This window comes from Solenopsis invicta, chromosome 8, assembly GCF_016802725.1.
Source record: "Solenopsis invicta isolate M01_SB chromosome 8, UNIL_Sinv_3.0, whole genome shotgun sequence".
NCBI lineage: Eukaryota > Metazoa > Arthropoda > Insecta > Hymenoptera > Formicidae > Solenopsis > Solenopsis invicta.
The window spans coordinates 25,230,970-25,250,326 of record NC_052671.1 but is presented as its reverse complement, the minus strand read 5'-3'; the positions used below and the strand labels follow the sequence as shown (position 1 = coordinate 25,250,326).

Sequence of the window (19,357 nt, the reverse complement as noted above, 5' to 3'; positions counted from 1 at the left end):
GGTTAGGTTAGGTTAGAAAAAATACGGGGAAGGGGTGCAGAAAAAGGGGCGGAGCATGCTTTTTGCTCCACATGGGTAGATTGTGGGAAGCTGGCATAAGGTCCTGCAAATACCACTTAAGAAGAGTAATGGGAAACGTACGATTCACATTTGAGGAATTATCCACAGTACTCATACAAGTCGAATCTTGTTTCAATTTGAGACCATTGTTGCCATTGTCTACAGATCCAGATGATCTGCAACCTCTGATCCTAGCGCATTTTCTGGTTGGGGGACCAATGACTAGTATACCTGATGCGGACGTAACCGACATATAAATGAATCGCCTAGACTATTGGCAGCTCATACAATGAGTGTTTCAAGACTTTTAGAAACGGTGGACGACCGAATACGTCACCAGTCTACAAGGTTGAACAAAATGGACGATAGAGCAAGTTAATCTTCGAATTGGCGATTTGGTGATTTTGCGTGAAGAAAATTTTCCACCGTAGAAGTGGAAGTTAGGTTGAGTCATAGAGTTGCACCCAGGAAACGACGGGTTAGTCCAAGTCGTTTCTGTATTAACTGAGAGCGGTCAGTTTAAGCGAGCGATTACCAAGCTGTACAAGATCCCGGTGAAGTCGAGCGAGGAAAAGGAAATTAGCGTGCCTAATTTGGTGGGCGGAATGTTGGAGCCTAGCGTTTGAATGGCGCGCGATTTCACGGGCCCGCGTGGAGGTCCGCGATCGCCGGCGGCGCTGTCGACGTTTAGCGTGCGAGAGCCGTCCGTTGGCCTAGTACGTATATACTCGAGTGTGTGTGTGTGTGTGTGTGTGTGTGTTGTGTGCGTGTGTGTGTGTGTGTGTAACTCGCGAGACAAAGCGCAAATTGCTGTACAAATATAGCATTTTAATTAAAATAGAACAAGTCTTTTTTTAAGCCTCACAAAAACTAAAAAAGACTTGAAAAATATCGGTTTCTTAATATTATATTGATAAATATTAATTTAGCAAAAAAATGTTTCAAATAAAAGTTATAACTCTTGAAATAATACATTATTAATGTATTATACATTTTTTGCATAGTACCAATAGTTTTCAAAAATAATGAGATACCAAGTTATAGAACGGAGCACACGCCGGAACTCCACGTTTTTAATATAAGTTTATATTTTATGTTTAGAATTTTATAATATTTTTATAACATTGTTTAAACATTTTAGTGAAATATTAAGATTGTATGTCTCTGAAACATTTCTGCAATATTACATTGTAATTTGCAATGTTGAATATTTATGAAATGTTATTAGAAACTTCAATGCTATATGGAAAATAGAAAGATTTAATTTAATTTGTTAGCAGTTATTAGCGATCAATTAATCTCAATACAGACATTGATGAATATGATAATTTAATATAAACGGATCTTCTTTTTCATTGTTAACATTGTTCATCGCATTCGGTGATATAAGGTGGAGCACATTCGCTATGTTTTACACCAAACGAAAAGGCAGGACTTGGTTTGAATGGCGGGATAGCGTATATCGGGCCCGGACCTTCAGAAACCAATTGAAATGTTGGCCTACGACCAATAGTATACATCGGCGCTTTTGGTTTTACTAAAGCCAAACTGTAGGAATAAGGACCCGCGCTGGTCACATGTTTCTTCGCAGTTGTACGCAGTCCCCTGGAAATAGTAGAATAATTCATGTATAAATTAGTCTAAAATGCTGATAAAAAATCACAAAAAAATCTGAATGTACATGGAAAACGCTGGCGCATCAATGATAGGCTTGATATAGTAAGGTCCTGGTGTTTCGCTAGTTTTTCTCAATTTGGTCCTCCATTTGATTGAGAAGAAAGGGCCGGGACGAACATCCGGCAACATGTACTTCGGACCAGGCCCGAACACGATATCTAACCAAGTGCAAGAAAAAAAAATTAATAATAAATAACAAGACTGATAAAAACAAAATTTTTATAATATCTTTCATAATTTAATTTGTGTGTATAAAAAATTTTTGTATTTTAAAATAAATATCTCTAAATAATGTCTTAAAATTTTTTTAATTTTATTTTTTAGAAATCAGAATAAAAGTCTTACAAATTTTTAAATATTCTAAATAGCATCCGAAAAGAATTTTTTTTTAATTCCCAAATTACTATAAATAAACTCTTTCCGTCTCATTTATACTTTAAGAGTATTTTAACTCTATCTCGCCATATCAGGGTCCGTTATATTCTGTGCGATTTTTTATTGTAACTTTTTAATAATATAATTTGAAGACTTAGATTAAAAAATTTTAATTATCCATACATATGATAAGCTTATATAAACATTTTTTTTGCTATATAGATAATATTCTCAATAAGAGTGCATGAAGATTTAAAAAGATACTTGATAACCACGTATAGATATCGTACATTTTTGACATTCTGAATATCTCTTTATTTTTGTTTCATTACGTATACGTTTATTGGGCTCTGGACAGAATTGAGCATTATGCGAATAACTTTTTTGTTTAATTAATTATTTAAATAAAATTTTATTCATTAATTACATTATTCATATTAGACTTCCGTTTCCGATAGCGAGAGTGATTGACGTGTGTGTGAAGAGTGCGATTGATAAGCAGGTGTTAGGGGATAAGGTGGGACGTGGTGGAGTGCGAGGAGGTGAAAGGAAAGGGAAAAGGCTGATGGTGGAGAGTGAATAAGGGTAAAGGGCGGGGGTAAGGGAATAGTAAGACAAGAGTGATAGTAGAGTTGAGACGGGATTTGGAGGTTAGACGGGAGAGCAGGTATAGAGAGTAGAGAGGAAGCAGAAAAAAGGAAGAGTAGCGACATTGGGCGATAGAAGTGAGAAACATAGGAGGAGAGAGTAAGTGCAGTTGCGGGCAATTTTGAATTGGAGTAACTTTTGAGTAATCGATATATTATCTTAATATATAGTTTTGTATTTTTACATTTGCTACATTTATATAATGATTTTACAAATAAGCTAAAAATATTATTTGTAATAAAATTTGATTAAATTGTTTTCTTAGATTAAAAAGTGTGATCATCTTAAATATAAAAAGTCATATTTTCTAGTAAATATTTTTCTAGAACTGCAAAAATAGATTACTTAATTAAAAAAATTTTTTTATTTACATTTTATTTACATAGATATAAAAAATAAATAAATAAATAAATATTTTAAAAAAATTTAATCCGATTGCAAGTAAATAAACCCTTGAATAGGGAAAGTTAGCAGGTTAGAAGAAAGACAAGATGGAGGAAGGAAAGGAGGGAGGAAAGGAGAGGGAAAGGGAAGTAGAGAAGGAAAAAGAGGAGGAGAAAAGGAAGGTGGGAAGACCGAGCAAAGCAGGTTTGATGAGGGATAGAGTATATATAGTCTATCGCTGATAGATGCGTGTAAGAGAGGAGAAAAAAGGAAGGAGATAGATGCATTACAGGCAGATATTTTTAAGAAAAGTATAAAGGTATTGAGATCTCCGGAAAAACAGCTGGAAAAGCAGCCAGAAAAGCAAGAAGAAGGGGGGTTAAGTAAGATATTAAGGAAGGTGAGGGAGGGTTTTAAGGAAATTAAAACGGAATTAAGAGAGGTGAAGAAGAGGAAAGCAGAGATGAGGGAGTAGACGAAAGATATGAGGAAAAGATTAGACAGTTTAGAGAAAAGAGTGGAAGAGATCGAGAAAGGTAGGGGGAGGGAGGAGAAAAAGGAAGGGGGTGAGGAAAGAAAGGAGGAGAAAAAGGTAAAGCAGATAGAGAGAAGGAGAAAGGGAGAAATGAAGGAATTAGAAGAAAGTATGAAGAGAATAGAGTTAGAGGGGGAAAAGAAGAAAAGGGAAGAGAGGAAAAGAAATATAATCATAAAAGAAGTGAAAGCAAAAGAGAAAGGGATAGAGGGATTAAGAAAAGAAATAGAAGAGATAGTGGGGGCGACGGGAACGACAGCGAGAGTGGAAGGGATAAGGAGTATAGGGAAGAAGGATAAGGAGGGAAGGAAAATGGTATGGGTAAGATTAGCGAGTGTAGGGGAGAAAATTGAAGTGATGAAAAGAAAAGCAAAGCTGAGGGAAAGAAGGGAGTGGATAGTAGATGATCTGACAGAAAAGGAGAGAAGGATAGAGTGGTGGATAAGGAAGGAAGCGGAAAGGTTAAGAAGAGAAGGTATGAAAGTAAGAGTAGGATATATGAAAATATGGATTGAGGAGAAATGGGTATAGGATGAGATTAAGGATGAGTTGAGGGAATGACACGGAAAAAAAGTAAGAGAATGAAAGGGGGAGAAGGGAAAAAAGAAATTTGAGGAATACTTTGTATAATTTGAGGAAAGAGGGATATTGATGGTGAGGAGGGTAGGGGAGGTTTTGAGGAAAATGAAGAGAAGATTAGAAGTGGCATTAGAGAGTAGAGAAGGAAGAGAAGAAGGAACGGAGAGGATGGTGGGATGAGGAATGTAGGGATAGGAAAAGAGAGGTTATGAAAGAATTAAAGTGGTTGAGGAAGAGAGGGGGAGAGGGGAAAAAATATAAAGAAATGAGGAGGAGGTACAGGGAACATTGTGAGGAGAAGAAGAAAAGGGAAAGAGAACGATGGGAGAGGGAAATAGAAGAACTAAGATCCGAAAATGTGTGGAAGGTAGTGAATAAAGGAAGGAGGAAGAGAAAAAGAGTCAGGGAATGGATTAAAATGGGGGAAAAACACTTTAGTGGAGTACTGGGGGGAGTGGAGTGGAGGACAAGAGGGGAGGTAATGGGGAGAGGGGTAGAGGAGGAAGAAGAGATTAGTAGAGAGAAAATTAGCAGGACGATAATGAAATTAATGAGAGAAAAGCGGCAGGACGGGATGAGATTATGAATAAGGTATGGATATACGGGGGAAAAGAAATAAGGGAATGGCTTTGGGAGGTACGCAATAGAGTGTGGAAGGGAGAAAGATGGCCGGAAGAATGGAGAGAGGGGATAGTGGTACCGATAGTAAAAAGGAGGGAGGGGGAAAAGATAGAAGATTATAAGGGGGTTACGCTTACGCAAACGGCGTATAAAGTGTACGCGGCGGTTTTGGCAGAGAGATTGAAGGAAGAAGTGAAGAATAAAGGAATACTACCACCGAGTCAAACGGAGTTCAGGAAAGGGGTAGGAATAATGGACTACATATACGTGTTAAATTATCTAATAAATACAAAAATAGCAGAAACAAAAGGCGAAGTGATAGTTATGTTTGTGGATATGAAAGCAACGTTTGACTCGGTAGATAGAGAAAGAAACTGGGAGGAGGAGGGGGGGAGTTGGCAAGGTTGTGTTGGGAGAAGATAAGAGGTAGAGCAAAGGAGGGAAAGGTGATGGGAAAATAGGAGGAAGAAAGAAGAGGTTTCTATGAAGAAAAGAGCTGGAATATCAAGGAGATAGAAAAGTTGAGAGAAGAGGGAGAGTTAAGGGGGGAAGAGGTGGTAGCAAGAGAGAGGAGGCGGCAGGAAGAGGAAAGGTGGGAAAGAATTAGGAGCTCGAGGTTCAACAGATGGTATAACAGAATGAAGGGGAAGGGAGTGCCGGAGTACTTGAAGAGGGATTGGAAGGAGGAGAGATGGAAAAGGATTGCAAGGTTTAGATTAGGAGATGGTATGAGAGGAGGTAGATACTGGGAAGAGAAAGAGGAAAGAAAGTGTAGGATATGTGGATGGGGAGAGGAAACGTGGGAACATATATCGGAGAAATACACGGATTGGGGGACGGAAAAGGAATAGCAGGAGATGGTAGAAAAGGTTTTAGGTGTAAGGGGGGAGAAAGAGGTTTGGATGAAAAGACTGGAGAAGATGAGGGAGGGAAGAGGTTGGCTTGGAATGAATGGAAGTATGGAAGGAAGGAAGGAAAATGCGGCGAAAACGGAGGTCCAAGGTATGAGTGTAGAATGATGTATGGATGGATGAGTGTGTATTTTGTTCTCTCTTCTCTCTCGTGAGGAATGAAAAGATGCGAGAAGCATAGGTATTTTGTAAGCGGAGCGGAGGTCCGCAGTGTACCCCGCAAAGGGAATAAAGAACTACTACTACTACTTACATTATTCATATTATTTGTTATTCATATTATTGGCTATTATTTGTGAATTACGTTATTCATTATTTGTAGTATTAACATTATTTGTTATTTGCATTATTTTTTTTAATAAGTTTGAAATTTGGTTCGATAAAAATATCAAACATAATTATGATACAGCCTATATATATATATATATATATATATATATATATATATTATATATATATTGGTCACAGGAAATCTTAGTGCTTAGTATTGTAATAACATTATGCTATAATGAATTTATACTTTTGAAGTAACATAGCGTAGATTGTATATCCAGTAGAACAAAAAATTATGGTAGACAAGAAATTCCTTAAGCACCGCCAAAATGTCGGTTTTTAGTAAAAAAATCGTTTTTGAATAGGTACATGTATTTGAAAAATTTGAATAATTTTATTATTCATTATCCAATTTTAATGTTTTTTATACCGTTGAAAAAGGGAAGAAAAACCCTTTCCAATGATATGTTTGTTATTATATGATGGAAAATGACTGTGCTACATTTGCAAAAATGTAAAATTTTTTCTTTATTTCTGATATTTCCCACTTTAACGACATTTTAATAGAATATTTTATTCTGCAGTGATAAAAGATTATTTAGACTATAATTCAATAAAACAAATTTATTATACGCAAAATTAATACAGGAAAGAAAAATACATGTAAACGCAAAAAATGAATAGCGGAAGATAACAATACGTTGCTAAGAAGAAGAAAAGAGATGATCATTCTATCATATGACTAAAGGCCTGCGCATAATAGAGGAATATAAGATATTAGGAATAAGAATTCAAATTTTAGTATTAGTTTTCTCAATGAATATTAAATATGACGCACAATGGATACGAAAAAACGTAAGACATAAATGTGCTGTACAAGTACAACTTACAGTACAATTTATTATACAGGTCTACAAAATTGGGGGGGAGGGGGGTCTTGTACTTTGAACTTTAAAATTCTTGTCTTTTATATTGAATCCGCCATTTGAATTTGTTTATTTTTAAAATCAGTGACCAAAAACTATAAACAATATGATCTCATATAATTTTATAACTTCTTGAACTTTATTCGATGGCAGTCCGTCAGACGTGAGAGGATATCGCGCACCGTAGGTAACGCTCGTAGGATGCATTTATGATTTAAAATCAATAACTTTTTAACAAATAGTCGGAAATTAATTAAAAAAAAAAGAATTAAACTAGAAACATAGAGCTAACTTGTTTAAAGAGTCAAATATTTTGTAAGATTTTTTTGTTTTTGAATTATTTGATTTTATATTTCAAAATTTATCATTTTTTACGATTTTTTACGATGTTTTGAAAGTTTTTTGTTTACGGTTTGCATAAAACATTTTTATAAGATGCGAAAAAATATTTTCTGTCTTGTGGGAATATTTCTGCGTAAAATGCCGTAAAGCTGACCTCGCTATCATTTTTTCTTTAACCAGAAAAACTTCATAAAGAAATAAAGTTTGAAAAAAGCTGTTTTTGTGATTATTTAAAAAATAAAGGATGATGGAAAAAAACGGACAACGTAGTTGTTTTCAACGAATTAAAATTCTATAGAAACGTCATTTAAAGTTCAAAGCTCAACCCCCCCCCCAATTTTGTAGATCTGTGTTATTTATATAGTATTCATTGAGGAAACTAATCCTAAAATTTTCTATGTAATCATTTTGCAATCAGATGTAATCATGAAATTAGATAAAACACCAGAAATCATAATGAAATTATCTGAAATCATCAGAAATCATTTTGGATTTTTGTATAATCATTGGAAATCATGTGCAATCATCATGAAATTTATTATGAAATCAGTGTGAGCTTTTAGTTTTTGTAGTCAATTTTTGTTATTTCTAAAAAAGTCATGAAAAATTTTTATGACGATTTTTGTTTAAAATTTTTTTTACCAACCCTTATGAATTCAAGTTAGCAATCAAGTACATATCTATTTTCTGAATAGTTATGCCTCAATTTAATTTTATTTGATAAAAGTTAATAATGGTTCTAATCAAATAAAATCATTTTTAATTACAAGAAATCTGATAATTACGAAATCATTACGTAATTAAATAAAATCATTTGTAATCAGATAAAATCACTATAAAATCCTTACGAAATTGTTTGTAATCAGATGAAATCATATGAAATCATTATGAAATCCTTACGAAATTTTCATGTAATCATTTTGCAATTAGATGTAATTATAAAATCAGATGAAATCATCAGAAATAATAATAAAATTGTATGAAATCAGAAATTATATGAAATCATGTAATCCTGCGACAACATTTTAGCTAGTGGTTACCCCCTTGCGTCGAGCATTGGGTATCTGACACGCTGTGTTTACAGTTTTGTTTACATCGTTGATACAGTACTCCCTGATGAAACTTTCAGAGAGGAATTTAATACGATTTTCCCGAACTATTCCAAAATCTGTGTACGTTCTAAACCGAGATCATCCAAATCAAATTTGTGAACCCAGTTAGAATAGTAACCTTGATTCAAGGTTCATTTAATGTTGATACAGTTGACAGCTAGTTGAGTCGACAAAAATTTCTGCAATATTAATTGCTCCTTTGAAAACCCTTACAAAAAAAAAATTACAAGAATACGAAAAAATTATTGATATACTATATAAAAACTGCAGTTTTTCAACAGTATTCTAGTAATTTTTTCGTATTCTTGTAGTTTTTTTCCGTAAGGGAACCATGTTAATTCAAGGTTGATTCAACGTCGAAGGTCTAAAAACTAATAATATCGACATTTGTATATTAATTATTTGCAACTTATGCTTGTGCTTTTTTGATTTTAAAGTCCAAGATTTTTTTCTTGAACACAATACTGTTGAGAAACATAAATATTATTGATAATATTTCTATAAATGCAGAAACTTCAATCTACATCCCAATAAGTAAACATTATTTTTTTCTGCAAAAGAAGCACATTTTTCGCGACATTCTGGGACAGTTGGTAACATGGCCGTAAATGTGCAATCTTTGGGGTGGGGGATATTGCCGTCCGTGAACGGCAAAATCAATATTTTCGTACGGTTCGCATGCGCAACCGTGCTTTTGTCAAGAAACTGTAAACGTTTTGTGATGCATGCGCTGAGCGTAGGGTCGAATGTATGAGCGAAGGTAGTATATTGATCTCTCATAACTTATAATCAGGACAGGCAGTGACAGGAAAATGCGCTTGTTCTTCCTCGAATGCCGCAAAAACGTACTTTCGTTGCATAAAATACCATATGCAACATGGGGCCGAGCGCGTTCTCGACTTCGGACGCTATTTTTAGCACTCGGCTGCGCTACGCGAGTTTTGCACGCGTAGCTGCGCCTCGTACTGAAAACATTGTCCTCAGAACGGCAAAGTTTGGCCCCATGTTGCATAATGTACTATTAATCGTTTCTTAAATACTTTTTTAATAAAATTTTTTAATATTTAATTAAATTATTGTATTATCTTAATTAGAAATAGTTCCTTGAAACGATGTTGTTTCGACATCGTTAAGATCGATTCGAAACTTACGTCAAAATTATAACATTTTTGATTAACCAAAAGTTGCGTATGTAAAAAGTTTAATGGAAGTTTCATACATTTTTTAATATTTTTGGTATGTATATGTAATAAATAATCTTATATTCTAGAAAAATTTGTTTAAAAATCAAATCGATATCGATTCGACATCGATTCGACGATGCAATGATGCAAAAAAACTAATTGCATTTTTATATTTTCATCGTTTATTTTTGTTATTTATTACATGAAAAAAAAGTAGAACGATTTTTGCATGTAATGATTTATAAAATCGACGTCATTCGACATCAATTTGAACAATAATTTTATTAGTTATCTAAACTTTTTTTCAAAAATTTTATATAAATTGGAACACTTTAGAAATATTAAAAAATTCATATTTTTTCTCCGAATTTTTTATATATATGTGTATTTTTAAATATCCTAAGATTTACATTAAAAAATCTGAGAACTATTCTAAAAACTATGTTATACAGAAAATCAGAAAAATTCCAAGAAAAGTTTTCATCGGAGTATATAAATTTGTCTCAGATTTTTAAATATAATTTTCAAAATTTTTAGATATTTTTTAGTCATTTCCAGAATTTTTCAAAATTTTTGTAATATTTTATAGTTTTTAGAAAATTTTTCAGTTTTTTTAATAGAATATTATAATATTTCAGAATTTATATATACATGAATAATTTAAAGAAAAAACTTAATTACTTAATATTTTTGAAAAATGTTCTGTAATTCGTATAAAAAGTATATCAGAAAAATTTTTATCAGCAATAGAGCTAATGATGTCTTTCTTCTCAAACCGATTTTTCTAGTTTTATCTTTTTTGTTTACCAAAGTTATTACATATGTTTATAAACTATATATTTTTCTTCCGATGTTTATTTTGAAATAGAATTGTTGCAGCATGAAATATCTTCTGTGTTTGATCAAATTAACCAAAGTATATGCACTCCGATTAGATAATCTTAATCAAATAATCGATTTTTAATAAAGCGATAAAAATAAAGCAATTTTTGAAAAAATAAATTTAATCAAAAGTGTTATTATCTTAAATACACAAAAATGAAAAATAAAATACCTTTAACAATAATCCTAACTCAAACTAATATCGAAACGATCTCGATTTTTCAATTATTTTACCTAGTCAGAAATAATTCTTTAAAAAGAAAAAATTAATTATTTTTTTGTATTTGACGGGAAGTTCTCGGAAAATATCAAAATAGCTCCTTGAAACAATATTGTTTCGATGTCGAATGAAATCAAAAATTACTCGAAATTGGAGTCAAAAATCCATCAAAATTAATAAAAATTTCAAAAATTTTTGACTTGCATTTTCGACATCGAATCGTTTCGAGGAACTATTTCTGACTGGGATATTGACATATATTTTTTAATTGCATTTTTATTTAAACAAATAACAAAAAAGTAATTCCAGATGCTATTTCGCATTTGTCAAATTAGTAGAAAAAATCAAAATTTTATATTTGTTTATATAAGTAGCGTGTTTTAATTATACATATTTTATTTTTTTGATAATGTATATTGACCTGATCTACCAGTTATATATATGTATCAGCACAAAATGTTCACAGATCATCACGAGGAATCAGTTCGCAGTGATCACAGAGGTTAAGCAAAGTTCACCGGAATTGCGACTTGGATGGGTAACCGCTTCGGAATTTCCGAAAAAAAATTTCTAAGAATGAAATTTTTTTGTAAAAATAGTTTTTTTTTAATATTACAAAAATATGGTTTTGTTCACATAGATTTCACTTGGATGATCCACGTGAAAAAAGAAACATGGATTCCATATACCTGTTTTCATCAGGTTTCTTTGACGTTGAATCGACGTCGAAACGATAATTGAATAGTCATTGATATTTGTTACGCTTTTGACGACGTCAGATTGACCAGAATTTCGACATTCTGTTTTTAATGTTGATTCAATGTCGTATCAGTAAACATTTTTAGCTGGGAAACCTTTTCAATCCATGCATCAACTCAAAGTTCTATTTGATTGAATTCGTAATACAACAAGGAAAACAACTTTAAGCCGGTAAAAAGTTGACACCCCATTTTAAAAAAATAAACATTTTAATTAGAGTTCCATTTGCATCCACAATAGTTCTACAGTTTCTGATAGATTAGAACAATAGTTCTGTCAACCCGAACAAAAAAATTCCAGAGTTCTCACTTTCAGATGCGAGTTAGCATCATTCATTATTAAATTGATTTTCAATTTGAAAAACGCGATATTACTAATTCTTATTCAACTTATAGCTATTCCCAGATAGCACATGGATGTCCATCGGACATCCATTGAACGCTTGTCTGTGGACATTTGGACGTCCAATGGATGTTCAATTATGGTCCAATGGGCGTTCGATGGACGTCTATTACGTTTGCAAATCCGCTGAATGTCCGTAGAACATTCATGCGAGACATCCATTGGACATCCAAGAGAACCTAAAATGGACATAATTTTCAGTACCCTTATAAAAAAAAAAATTATTTATAAAACTTTATTTTAATATTGTAAAAAACCGTTTTCTTAATTTTAAATAAAATAAAATTGTTATTTAAAGTAAAAAAAGTCGGGAATTTTTCTCAAGAATTTTTTTTGGAAATTTTTAAGCGGCCAACCATTCATGTCGTAACCTCGCTGAACGTTGCTTGACCTGTAAGACCGCTGCGAACTGATGCCTGGTGATGATCTGTGAACACTTGTGTTAACACATGTATATCGAATCAATACATGTTATTGAAAAGATAAAACATATTATATAATTAAAGCATATTATTTATATAAGCACGTATAAAATTATACTTTTTTACGATTACGACTTGGATGAGTGACCGCTTGGAAATTTCCGGAAAAAATTCTTGAGAAAAATTCTCAATTTTTATTACTTTAGAAAATATCGTTATTTTGTTTAATGTTAAAAAAACGCTTTTTTACAATATTAAAATAAATATTTATCATAAAATAATTTTTTCGTAAAAAAATTGTTAAGTCTGTAGCGAAAGCAACGCGTCGCAAGCAGACTTAGAAAATTTTGTAAATAAGATGGACATTTTAAAATGTCCAAATGTAAACATACTTTGTATTTACGACAAAAAACGCATGAAACATTATACTTGCGCGGTAATAGCGCACTTTCCGATTGACATCTAAATACGAATATTCTATGGACGTCCAAAAATTGGCCATTAATAGACATCCAAAATCGGACATACGATGAATGTCCATTTCATGTCCATGGACGTGTGGACCTAAAACGGATGTCTATAGGATGTTCTGTGCTATTTGGATTATGACTGAAAAATTTATTCGGCGCTCAGTTAGGTAAATTTGAAAAGGTATGTAAAATCACACGAATAAATTTTAGCACTAAGATCTAGTTATGATTTTTAAAGGCATTTTGTTTATATATATATTGCATTTGTTTTTACTAAAATTGAAATCGATACGTAATTTATTTTATTTTAAATATCATGTTAGAATTGAATACTTTTTTTTAATAAAACAGAAAATAATATGCAATTTATTTTATTTTAAACAATGTGTTAAAACCGAATAAATATTTTTTTTTCTAATCGCGTTATACGGGGGCAGTAGCACAATTTCTAGTTTGCGCTATAGTAATACCGCGTTATATGGGGTTCTACCGTACAATCAATATTCAAACAATAATAAATGAAATAAATAAAAGACAAAAAATAAGTTTGAAACACATTTATCCACTCTTTTCCCTTTTTCCTTCCTAAAGCTTTCTAAAAATCTCAAAAGTCAATATAACGAAGTAAAGAAATCTCTTAAGGTATGTTTTAGAAATCTTCAACATTTCAAATATGAAAAATTCTTAAAAATATTATGAGATGTTACGAAAATTTTGCTTTTTTCAAGAATAATCTTGTTTAAACGAGCACGTTCTTTACCGCGACGTTGTACGGCATGTCCGAAGGTAAATCCCTCAAGCCTGCGTTCTTTGATCATATACTGCGGTCCTGGGCTTTCTGTTACTTTAAAGATTAGTTGACGATGGCCGAACGTATACGCTGGATTTCGATATTTTGAAATACAGTGATTCTTGTAACCGACAAGTGTCTTAGGCTGATATTTAGGACCTGGAGCTGTAAAGCAGATGATGAGAAACTATCATATTTAATAATAATTTTTAAAGTATAGTTCTTTGGAATATGAATATGCCAAAAAGTGATCAAGGTTATGACGAATACTACCAATTTAATAAATTGCTGGTGGAAAATTTTTAATAAAATTTTGATGATATTTCAATATCAATCGATTTTGCAGATTTTGTGATTATTTTGAAATCTTTTGATTAAAATTTTATTAAATTCATTAGTATTAATAAAATGTTATAATTTATCATTAATATCTGTGATCAAAAATATCTGTGATTGCAATTTTATAAAAAATTTATTACAATTTTAATAAAACATTTTTACTTTTTTATTAAATAGTATTATTGAATAAAAATAAATTTTTTTGTTAAAATTTTGTTACATTTTTATTTAATTTTTATTAAAATATTATATGTTTTTTATTAAACGAAATAAAAATATTTTTACCGAAAAACAATTTCGTTGTATATTTATTGAAATTTCATCAAATTTAATAAAATATCAAGTTCATCAAAATTTTATTACAATTTTTTTATCAGGAATAGTATTCGCATTTTTATTATGAGACTTACTGCTTTAGTAGAATATTATATGAAATATACGTTTGTCACTTCTAACCACAATTTTATTTAAATTAGAATTGAATGCATACTGATAAAGCGGCACATAACGGCGCCCTTTCTCTCTAAAATTTTCTTTCCACTTTTGTCGGCATCCTTGCCTTTTCTACGCTCCATTTTTTTCACTTGTAAATTTGGAAATTTTATTTATTATGTAATGTATTTGCAAATGTCACATTGTCATAATTTTAATTCTATTTTGGCAAGAAAACAATTGCTTGTCATAATTTATTCCAGTGCTATAAAATGTCAACTACCATGCGATACTTAATTTTAGAAAAAGGGCTTTCATATAAAGTTTTATGTCCACGATACTGGAAATTTGTCCGAGATCTCGAATGGAGAATGAACCAATCGCGTTAATCAGATTGCAGAATTATATAAATGCGATTGGTTATTTTTCTGATTGCCCAAGATCTTAGATCAATTTTTAGCATCGTGGATACAAAGCTTAATAATTGTTCCAAAGGAACCAGAGAAAAATTTTTTTATGTATAATCATATATAAATAAATGTAAGAATATAGAGGAGAATTGTCGGGTATTTCTTTGATCACATAGCGGTTATGTGAATATAATAAAGAGAATATGAGAATACAAGAAGAGAATATTATGGCTACTGTCGGCAATATGGCTACCTCAATTATTTCCGTTATTAAGTGGCGTATTCTAACAATTGCTTATGGAGTTGTTCGATTAGTAGCCCGCCGTTTTTTAGTGATGCTAATATGCCAATACACGATGACTGACAATTGTTATAAGGCATTTTTACTTTTGAGCACTTCCAAACTTTTTCAAGGTACATTTAACCTTTAATTACATACACTTCTTCCTCATTATTCTTAAACTTGAGTGTATTATAACACGAAGGTATATATTCTCGAGTATTTTTTTGTTATTTAACTTTTTATTTGGCCGTACATTTCGAGTAAAACAAAGTTAAAATAATAACATGATATTTTGTTAATATGGTTTTTTAAGCGAACTTTTTATATCGAAATATTTCTTCGATAAATCGATTGTCATTCTAAAAAGCGGTGTTTAGAAACATTAGAGACATATATCATTTTATGCTTGTTGTTTAATGTTAAACAAGGATAAAATGATACTTTAATGAACTTTTTAACGGTATTTCTAAAGTTTTTAAACGCAGGAAAATTCTAAACAATGGAAAATTAAAAATATATAATTTTGTAACAAGGTACTGTGTTTCTTTTAAACTAAACTAATTTTTTCAAATTATTTTTATGAATAGCCATATTACAACCACTTTTTTCCATGTAGTGCATTAGATTTTTATAAATCACGTCTTAAATGACAAATATTTCATTACTTTGAGTCTAGAATCTGTCAAACAACACTTTGAACAAATGTAATTGTTTAAATTTCAATAGAAAATACCCAGATAACAAAATGCGCGTATAGTAAGTTCACGGAGCGCGCATGCCGTGCGGATCATCCGCACGATGTGAGCTCACAGTATCCGACAGATGCGTCATCATACGAGAATCATATCGGTCGCACGCATGCAGTACTCATGCGTGCGAGCCACTGCGAGCGATATGAGCCTCAAATGCGTTCTCCAATTGAGACTCATGTTGCTCGCATGCATGCATACGGCATTCAAAAATTCTAATCAAAAATTGCCCATTTTTTTCACGTCCCAATCAGCACAAAATATTTAAAAAATGTTTTTAACAATCCATACAGCACAGAAAATTGCAGCAACATTGTAGCAATGTTGTAGATTGCAATGTAATATTACGAAGATAATGCAGAAACATAAATTAACAATATGCCTGCAACATCTCATTGCATATGCCAGTAATATTCCGGAAACATTGCAATATCATAATTTTTTAATAAAGTAATGGCAATAAAGAGCCAAAGCAGAATATTGGCGTATAATAATATATTAACTTAAGTTATCTCTAATTATTCATCCGCATTTAACAAACTAAGGTCGAGCGACGTTACTAAATTTTCCGCTGAATCTCTACATTTCCTAACAGCACAACCGTCCGTATGTCGACTGTAAGAATCGATTCATCCAAGTCAGGCTTTCAGAGTTGACTGCAAATCGACTTTGCATAGACATCTGCAGACATTCTTTAAATGTTGACTCTAAGACATCTAGAAAAAGGCATGTGGTCCCGTGGTGCTGTGTGCATCATAGTATTGTTGAGAAACATGAATATTCATATCAATAGACGAAATAGGTCCATATATGAAGAAACCTTGATCTACATCTCAATGAACAAACAATATTTTTTAATTGTTTTTTTAATAAAAATTTTTTTATATTTAATTTAATTATTGTATTATATTGATATATATTTTCTAATTGCATTCTTATTTAAACAAATAACAGAAAAGTTATTCCAGATGCTATTCTACATTTGCAAAATTAGTAAAAAAAAAACTATAATTTTATATTTATTTATATAAATACTGTGCTTTAATTATACATATTTCATTTTTTTGATAACGTATATTGACCTAACTTACCAGTTATATACACATATAAAGTGTTCACAGGTTCATGAGGGATCAGTTCGCAGCGATCACGGAAGTCAAGCAATGTTCACCGGAGTCGCGACTTGGATGAGTGACCGCTTGGAAATTTCCAAAAAAGAATTCTCGAGATTTTTTTTGCAAAAAATGTTTTTTAAAATGTTACAAAAATATTGTTTTGTTCATTGGAATTATGTGGTGTAATAATATTTATGTGAATATTTTGGAAAAAATTATAACATTGTTGCTGGGATGTTTCAATGCAATATTTCAAAAAGCGGACATCTTAATGTTGCTGCAATCTTCCAGCAATGCTGCAGCAATGTTTCGCAATCAAAATGCAATATTATAATGTTTCAATGAAATCATTCTGCAATGTTCCTGCAATCTCTCTGTGCTGTATGGGAACGTTAAAATTAATGGATTTATGCCCCTTTTTACATTAAACAAATTTTTTTTTAATATTGAGATTTTTTCTAAAGAATTTTTTTTTCCGAAATTTCCACGCAGTCACCCATCCCACATGTGCGTAAATATTATAATATAAATATTAACTGGCGATATTTACGCACATTTTTTGCAAAATGTGTTGCCCGCCCTTCTCGAGGAGTTCCTTGACGATTTTCCTCTTCGCGAATGGACGGAAATTATTTATCAACACAACGGGGCTCCTGCGCATTTTTCGCAGCAAGTACGCACTATTTTAAACGAGCGCTATCCGGACAGATGGATGGGTCGAAATGGCCCAATCATTTGGCCGGCGCGGTCGCCAGATCTTAACGTGCTCGACTATTTCGTTTGGGGTTACATCAAAGATTTAGTCGTGCACAGGCGTGATGGTACGGAAGCTGAGATGCGAGAAGCGATTCTCGCAGCTTTCCGTACCATCACGCCGGAAATGGTGCATCGCGCAACGCGCAATATTACTCGAAGGGCCGAACTTTGCGTACATCCATGGAATTTGATTCTGTCCATGGGAAAATTTTTCTAAACTAAAAAATCGCTATCTTTCTACATACTTACAGTTTATGATTAATGTAATGACCAATAAGCTTACATTAATCATAAACTGCGAGTATGAAGAAAGTGGTGACTTCTCAGTTTGGAAAATTTCCCCATGGACAGAATCAAATTCCGTGGATGTACGAGAACGAGGACGGCACTTCGAACAATTCTTGCATTAAAAATGCAAGAAAGTGGATTAGGCCTACTACGGATACCACTTAAAAAAAACGCATCATGCTATCTACCGCAAGGTGGTGTGGAAATGATAGCACTTTATCATTTTCTTACCACAGCGCAAAAAATTACTTCTTAAATCGTGCGTATCTGTCACGCGTTGTTCATGCATGTATGTGTGTATACACACATTTGTAATAAAAAAAGATACATTTTCATATTTAGATATTGTATTAAAAAATTTTATTTTCATAAGAAAACGAGGAAACGAGCAGTTCAGAGCGACGATCTAGCACCGCTCGCCGCTCGCAAGTACCCATTGCTACTTCTCCCTCCTTGCCGCGCCGCTCGCAAACCGCAGCTACTGCTGCTTTTCCCTCCTCATCGCACAGCGCCGCGCCTATAGCCGCGGTGCCTACGTCTCGGCGACCGGCGGGCGGTCCTTGCGCGCGGCGATACGCGCTTATTCGCAAACTTTATTAATTTTTTTTTCGTTAACTATGGCTGTAACATTACGCCCCTCTACCGTGCTGCCATTCCAGACCGACCGACCGTCAGACGCACCGCAGCCGGGCTCGTGTGTACACCCAAGGACTTTGATTCTGTCCATGGGGAAATTTTCCAAACTAAGAAGTCACTACTTTCTACATACTCGCAGTTCATGATTAATGAAACGACTAGAGCTTATTGGTCATTACGTTAATCATGAAGTGTAAGTATGTAGAAAGATAGCAACTTCTCAATTTGGAAAATTTCCCCATGGACAGAATCAAAGTCCTTGGGTGCACAGTCGTGAGCTAAAAGGTTGCAACACATTTTCTTTGAGGGTGCAGTCCCATGGAGCGTATCAGGCGTATCGCGGATTGCGCGTATCGAAAATCTGACCAATCGCGAACGTTCCGCTGCTTCCGCTGTTCTTGGTTCGCTGCCGTTCCGCCGAAGTTATTCTTTAGCGTATTCAATCGAGCGGATCAGAGCGGATTGAGGTTAACATAAAATAGCAGTTTCTTGTAATTGATACAAAATTAAAACAATTATGAACAAAGAAAATATAAGTCCTGTGAGTAGCATATAGCATTTTAAAATATTATTTTTGTAATACTTATTAATTATAATATTTTAAGGTTAGTTTAGAATTTGACGAAGCATATTTTTGATTAGTCTACACTGATTATTTCAGTTTAATATAAATACGGATATAAATATTGTATTATGAATTGCAAATTACAAATTGTTATAGGTATCAAAAGTCTTCCCTTACGAAAAAAAACTATTGAGACTGAATAGTTACTATTG

At 32.7% G+C, this 19,357-nt stretch overlaps 1 protein-coding gene across 1 annotated transcript; it reads right to left on the bottom strand.

Annotated features, from left to right (window-relative positions):
- Window positions 1-1,127: 1,127 nt before the first annotated feature.
- LOC105196419 (outer dense fiber protein 3) lies at window positions 1,128-14,564 on the bottom strand. The gene is made up of 4 exons (XM_039452813.1): window positions 14,402-14,564; window positions 13,543-13,737; window positions 1,742-1,895; window positions 1,128-1,665 (listed from the first exon to the last, which is right to left on the bottom strand). Exons 1-4 carry the CDS (start codon window positions 14,484-14,486, stop codon window positions 1,419-1,421), a joined length of 681 nt encoding a protein of 226 aa, XP_039308747.1. The 5' UTR covers window positions 14,487-14,564; the 3' UTR covers window positions 1,128-1,418.
- Between the last annotated feature and the right edge of the window lie 4,793 nt (window positions 14,565-19,357).